The sequence below is a fragment of the Aplysia californica genome, unplaced genomic scaffold, assembly GCF_000002075.1.
Source record: "Aplysia californica isolate F4 #8 unplaced genomic scaffold, AplCal3.0 scaffold00029, whole genome shotgun sequence".
NCBI lineage: Eukaryota > Metazoa > Mollusca > Gastropoda > Aplysiida > Aplysiidae > Aplysia > Aplysia californica.
This window is the reverse complement of record NW_004797299.1, coordinates 1769294-1775375: the sequence shown is the minus strand read 5'-3', so window position 1 is coordinate 1775375 and position 6082 is coordinate 1769294. Positions and strand designations below refer to the sequence as shown.

Genomic DNA, 6082 nt, shown 5'->3' with positions numbered 1-6082 from the left:
TACTTTATACTTTATAAGGACGGCTAGACTAGCGGGAGGACTGCAGTAACGAGCGTTCCGGACTGGCCAGTAGAGCACGGCTAGCCACTTCGCTAATGAAACCCGTTGCTCTGCTCTCTTCAGCAAAATCCATCGTTCCATTTAACACACATCGAAAACTGTAAACAGAGCATAGGTGAGTTGAAACAGTGTGGATCTTGATCTAGCAGGGATACGCTTTAAAAAAAAAATGCTGACGACTTATGAAAAACAACCGTTGTGCATGTTTTTAAGTTTTAACCTTTGACCTCTAGATTTCAGTTCACTCGTGCCCCGTGCATGTGACCTTTGACCTAAGAGAGTCTTGTGTTGGTTGTTGTCAAGACTGTTACAAAACATTGATTTCGCCACCGTTTGCAGTACAAACCTATGACATTGAAGTATAAACTTTCTTTCTCAAAATGTACATGAATTCTGATAATAAATGGATATGATATTTTTTTCATACTGATGAGTTATTATATTTTGATATATAATAAAAGCGTCTGCAATATTTTATATCTGATATTTTGTTTCGAGAATCTTCTATTTTGATTGGAAATTTTTATACTTCCTAATAATAATTTCATCAGTGACTGTAATCCTGCTGGGCTGCGGTCGACTGGCGACTTACCATCAGGACACATTTTTAGACTTGATTTTAATTTCCACGCGTTGTTTCCTAGTTCAGAAAAAGTATTTTTAACCATGGGTCTTCTTAACGGCGATGGAAACAATGGTTTTTATTACAGCCCGTACATTGAACACTATGGGTGAGTGAGAGATTTCACACAGCATCACAGCAGACGCAGTGTCAGCAGTAGAAGTTTAGTCTGCTCTCAAACTTTATATATAGAGATCTAGAATCTAGATCTAGATTTTCTAGATCTAGATCTAGATCTAGATCTAGATCTAGATTATATATCTAGATCTAGATCTAGACTATATATGCGAAAAGGGGGGGGGGGGGTTCAATTTATAAATAGTCTTTGGTCTGGGTATGAAGGGATCATGAAGACAATTTCTTTGAAACACACCATGCAAATTTTCGGGAGAATCCAACAATAATAAGGCACAAGTCTGCGTGTTCAATGAAACCATCATAGTCATAATCATGCACAAAAATGTTTGTTTTTGGCCACCTCTATTCTCACCCCGGCAGGCGAGTCTTTTGGCTATTCTCACCCGGTGTGCATTCACCGTTATAGCCTAGATCTAGGCCAACCAATTTTGCGCTAACCCTGAACCCCAGAATTTTACACTGTGATAACAGAAAAATTGTAGAATTCTGTGCCGTGAACAAACGTTCCATTACTACTGTTAGTCTAAAAGTGTACAATTTTGTCTGGTATTTTTTAATTTCCCTCCCGTCTCACACTCAGCTACCAGTTGTCTAATTTCTACTAAATATTGATGCGCTGAACATGAATATCAACTTCATTCCCGTTGCAAATTAATAGTTTTTGAAATATTTGATTGTTTTTAACCGATATCGACATGCTTTGGACCAATCGGGGGGTTCCAGGGGGGCCTGCCCCACTGGGGTAAAAGAAAATCTGGGGGGTTACAGGGGGGCATGCCCCCCTGTTTTAACCCATAATTTGATATTTTACAGTTAGATTTGAAATTGTCTTGAAAATAATTGATTTGCGACAGTTTTAGTGGCTTTATGTGTGATTTGCAGCAAGCATTACTGCAGTTTGACCCCTGAAACATTGCATCTGTGTGCGGGAGTGAAAGTAAAAATTTACCTTTTGTCTGTGGGCAGTGGAGAGAAAGAGAGAGAGAAGTAGCGCGAGAACTTCCGGGCAAAACAAAATGGCGACCCGCGTAGTTCGGCTCGATTCGAAAAGTTAAATAGCCGTCGTAGCATCTTTGTAGACGACCAAATTAATTTACTTTTGTGTTTTATCATCATTTTTAAACTTTGTTTTGGTTAATTTGATCGTCCACACCGATAGACAGTATTCAGAAAGAGACAGAGAGAGAGAAGAGGGGAAAAGTAGATCTTGCAAGAACTTCCGAGCAAAACAAAATGGTGACCCGCGTAGTTCGGCTTGATTCGAAAAGTGAAATAGCCATAGCATCTTTGTAAACGATCAAATTAGCTTATTTTTGTGCTATATATATAACGTAATTTTTTCTTTGCTTTTATCCTTTTGATCATCCACACGGATAGAAAGTATTTCGATATTAGGAAAAACAGGCCTTGTTTCACACCGGGTGAGAATAGCCAACAGTGGCAAGTCTCACCTGGGGTGAGAGGTCGATTGTATTTAATTTTTATTCTCACCCCCGGTGAGGATAGCCGCTTTCTTGTTTTTCGGAAGTGCCTATTTACAACGCTGCGTTGCCATTAGCGCCAGTGCTAAGTAAAACGCTGAGTTTCGATTAGTGCCAGTGGCTGTTCTCCGATCTTGGAAGCTATTCTCTGGCGCCCACGCCGGTCAATAGATCGGAAGCTATTCTCCGACGTCATGCCGATTGACAGGGATGTAAATCCTTCAGATTTTCTCTGATTTCAGAAATTTCAATAAGGGTTGAAAAGGGAGTGTGGAAATGAGAAAATTAGAAACTCTGTTAACTATGTAATTCCAGAAAATTACAATGTAGAATCTAGATCTAGGCCTATTTTAATTAAATAGGCCAGGTTATGAGTGACTCCTTGTTTTAAGTTAATGTAAGCAATGCACACTCTTTGAGCACGGAGTCTCACTCCGCACACACTCTTTTCACGCACTTTGTTTGGTTTAGGCTTTGATCGACTATATTCACGAACATATTTCCGATTTAAAAAATCGGAAGGACTATTAAAACTTTGGTCCGAGATTTTCCTCGGATTCCGCGGAAAAAATCGGAAGCTATTTGACGACTCGTTGTGGGGCAGTGTTGACCAAAATATGCCAGGTCGGTAGGGTCCAGCCGATTCAGCCATAATGTTAGCTGATGTCAACTAAATGTGCAATGACTTTTCACGGGTTTTCTATTCTTTATTTTTGCTAGCTAGGCCTAGTCATGTGAATTGCACGTTATGAACGAGAAGTGAAAGTTGTCCAAGCAACGTAGATCTAGGCTTAGACCTTTTAGCGAGGACAAAAATCGCCGTGCGCGCCCGAGTTCGTTGACTTTCTAAGCCCTATTTGGCAATATCTCGCGTTCATTGTTTTATTCATTCAACATGGCGGCTTCCATGAAGTTTGTTGAAAGCAATGCTCCTGTCGATGTGATCGACGTTTCAAGTAAGAACAAGTTTAGATGGGAATGGTTATCAACCAAAGACGATCATGATGACTTTTTGAGTGGTTACATTCGCAAGGTAGGGAAAGATGGTGTAGCTTGGTGCTGTTATTGCAAAACGGAAATCAAGTACCGTAGTGGAGGTTTACGTTGTTTTAGGGACCATGCCAAGACAAGGGTTCACACCAGAAACCGATCTATCGAGAAATCGAACCAGCGACTCCCTGCAGCAATGCAAGCAACAAAGGACAGGATAGACGGTAGTTCCAGTGCAACCTGTCAGACATTGCCGTATGGGGCGGCCCCAAATCTGGAATGTTTAGGCATCCCCAGCAGTTCAAGTTCAACTCTAACAGTACCAACTGACCCAAGTAAGCCTGTTTCCTTGAAAGACAGAGTATCACACCAGGAAGCTCTTCTCTGTTCATTTATGGCAGAGCACACGATATCCATGACAATGGCCCCCCATCTTATTGATTTAGCAAAAGAGTTGTCTAAGGATAGCAAGGCCCTATCACAGCTACATATGGAACGACAAACAGCCACTTATAAACTTCGTTATGGCCTCTCCTATCTTGAACACGTCCGTCTGGTCAACATAATGAAGAAGACACCATTCTCCATTAACCTTGATGAATCAACATCAAAAGCAGCACACAAGAGAGTTCTTAATGTCCTTGTTAGTTACTTTTCTGAGGAGCTGAAGAAATGTGTTTGTGATCTGTATTCCAGTGTGGAGATGACGATTGTCAATGCTGAGACTGTGTTTGATGCTGTACGTAACAAACTCAAGGAGGACCAGATCCCTCTGACAAACCTTGTTAGTGCTCTGTCCGACTCTGCTGCGTATATGAGAGGTTCTGTCAGTGGATTTCATGCTAGACTCAAGGCAGTAGCACCTCATGTTATGGATATCGATGGGGACGTGTGTCACCATATTCACAATGCTGTGAAGAAATTCTCGTCCAATCTTGACCCGTCTGAGATGCTGTCTAGACTGTTAGATGATCTTTACAATGACATGGACTTCAGTGCAGATCTGCGTGATGATCTGAAGTGTATATGCAAGCATCTTGGACTCGCTGAACTAGTGCCGATTCAAAGAGCCAGTCACAGATGGATGTCAATTTATGATGCTTCCGCTAGATTTTTTGAAATCCACAATGCTCTGACTCTTTTTTATTCGTCATGGTTGACAGTTGAGGAAAAGCAGCAACAGCAACCACTGCTAACAAGAATCCTACAAGGTATAAGGAAAGACTCAAGGCTCAACATTCTAAGTATTCTTCAGAGGCTTAAGTCAAAGAAGTTAACTCCTGCTGGGAAAGAAAGAAAGAAGAGGATCTCAGACAGGCTTATCAAGAAAAGACAGCGCAGCCTTTTAGTTGCCAACATCCTTGTCAGCATCCTACCTCTTTTCAAGAGTTTCATTCTGACGTTCGAACAGAAAGAGCCGATGGTGCACAGGCTCCATGATGAGCTTACTCTGGTCCTGAAAACTTTTTTAACCTGTTTCCTGACTCATGAGTATGTCAACAGCTGTCACATTTTCAAAGTCAATGCCTACTCTGAAAACGTTCACACCTTGGATAGAGTGTATGTTGGAGATGCTGCCAAATTAATTTTAGAAGAAATGGGAAGATCTGAAGCCCAGGCCCACATGAAGACTGTTTTACTTTCATATCGGGAGACCAGTGCATACCTTATCCAGAAACTCCCTATCAAGAATAAAAACCTTCAACTTTTGTCTACTCTTGACCCAGAGCTCTGTGGTCACAGTAGAGCAGCATCCGGACTGCAGGACCTTTTTGATCTCCTTCCTAAAGTCACAGATAATGTTCAGAAAGACACATTTACAACAGCTGCTTCTTCCCTTCAGAATGACACTAAATTCACCTCTACCATCAAGGAGAAAAAACTGGACAAGTGGTGGTCAGTTGTCCTCAACAATCCGCAGTATGCTATTCTTGGTCCTGTCATCAAGGCTTGCTTGTCCATTTTCACAGGGCCCAGGGTTGAATCCTCTTTTAGTATTATGAACAATGTAATTACAAACACCACAAATAGAACTCAAGTGCAGACATATGAGGCCATCCAAAAAGTTAAATACAAGCTACTTAATCATCAAAAGAAGTCTACCCAGTTTTACCACAGAGAGGATCCTGTCTGTTCTCCAGTAGACCCTTCTCTATGCTACCATATGCAAACAGCAGCAAAAAGGATGAAGTCTGTGAAAAAGTCACAAGTCAGAAGGATTCCAAAGTTTAAGAAAACTACTACATCTATCCATGAAAGGGCAAATGAGGCAAGAGCAGCCATTGAGAACAATACTGGTAGCCTTACATCATCACTTAGTGCTGTTAATGCAAGCACCTCCTCCAAGCCAGAAGAGATAGTGACAGCCACATGTTCCACCCAGCAAGCTACCGTCACTTCACAATGTCTAAAGAGGAAGACTCAAGATGATGGGCCCACCCAGCCACACAAGAAGAAGTCCTGCATAAGGGATTTCTTCAAGAAGTAGCCCATGCAGTTAAATGTATTCTCAACCCCTCCTGAAGCTCAAATCAAGCTGTTAAAAGGTAGGTGAACACATGTGTAGCTAAATAGTTGCTGTCTTTCATCTCATTACTATTCACTTTTTCTACATCTTTATCAATGGTTTGAAAGTAATACTTCATTATATTTTTTTTCTGTGGGTACTGACAGAACAATAATTGGGTTAAAATGTGAACTTTTTTTCCCCTCCACAAAGTTTGTGATCATTATAAAATGGCCCAGAAATGCACTATTTTAAGCATATTTTCAAAAATTTTTCCGGGGGGGC

General features: G+C 41.1%; 1 protein-coding gene across 1 annotated transcript in view; it reads left to right on the top strand.

The window, feature by feature from the left end:
* Positions 1 to 600: 600 nt before the first annotated feature.
* The window catches only part of LOC101846790 (R3H domain-containing protein 4), a 20389-nt gene continuing 14907 nt past the window's right edge, over positions 601 to 6082 (top strand). Inside the window, exon 1 of the mRNA XM_005091390.3 lies at positions 601 to 791. Coding sequence (XP_005091447.1) covers positions 727 to 791 — 65 coding nt within the window. The 5' untranslated portion in view covers positions 601 to 726. The remainder of the gene's footprint in view (positions 792 to 6082) is intronic.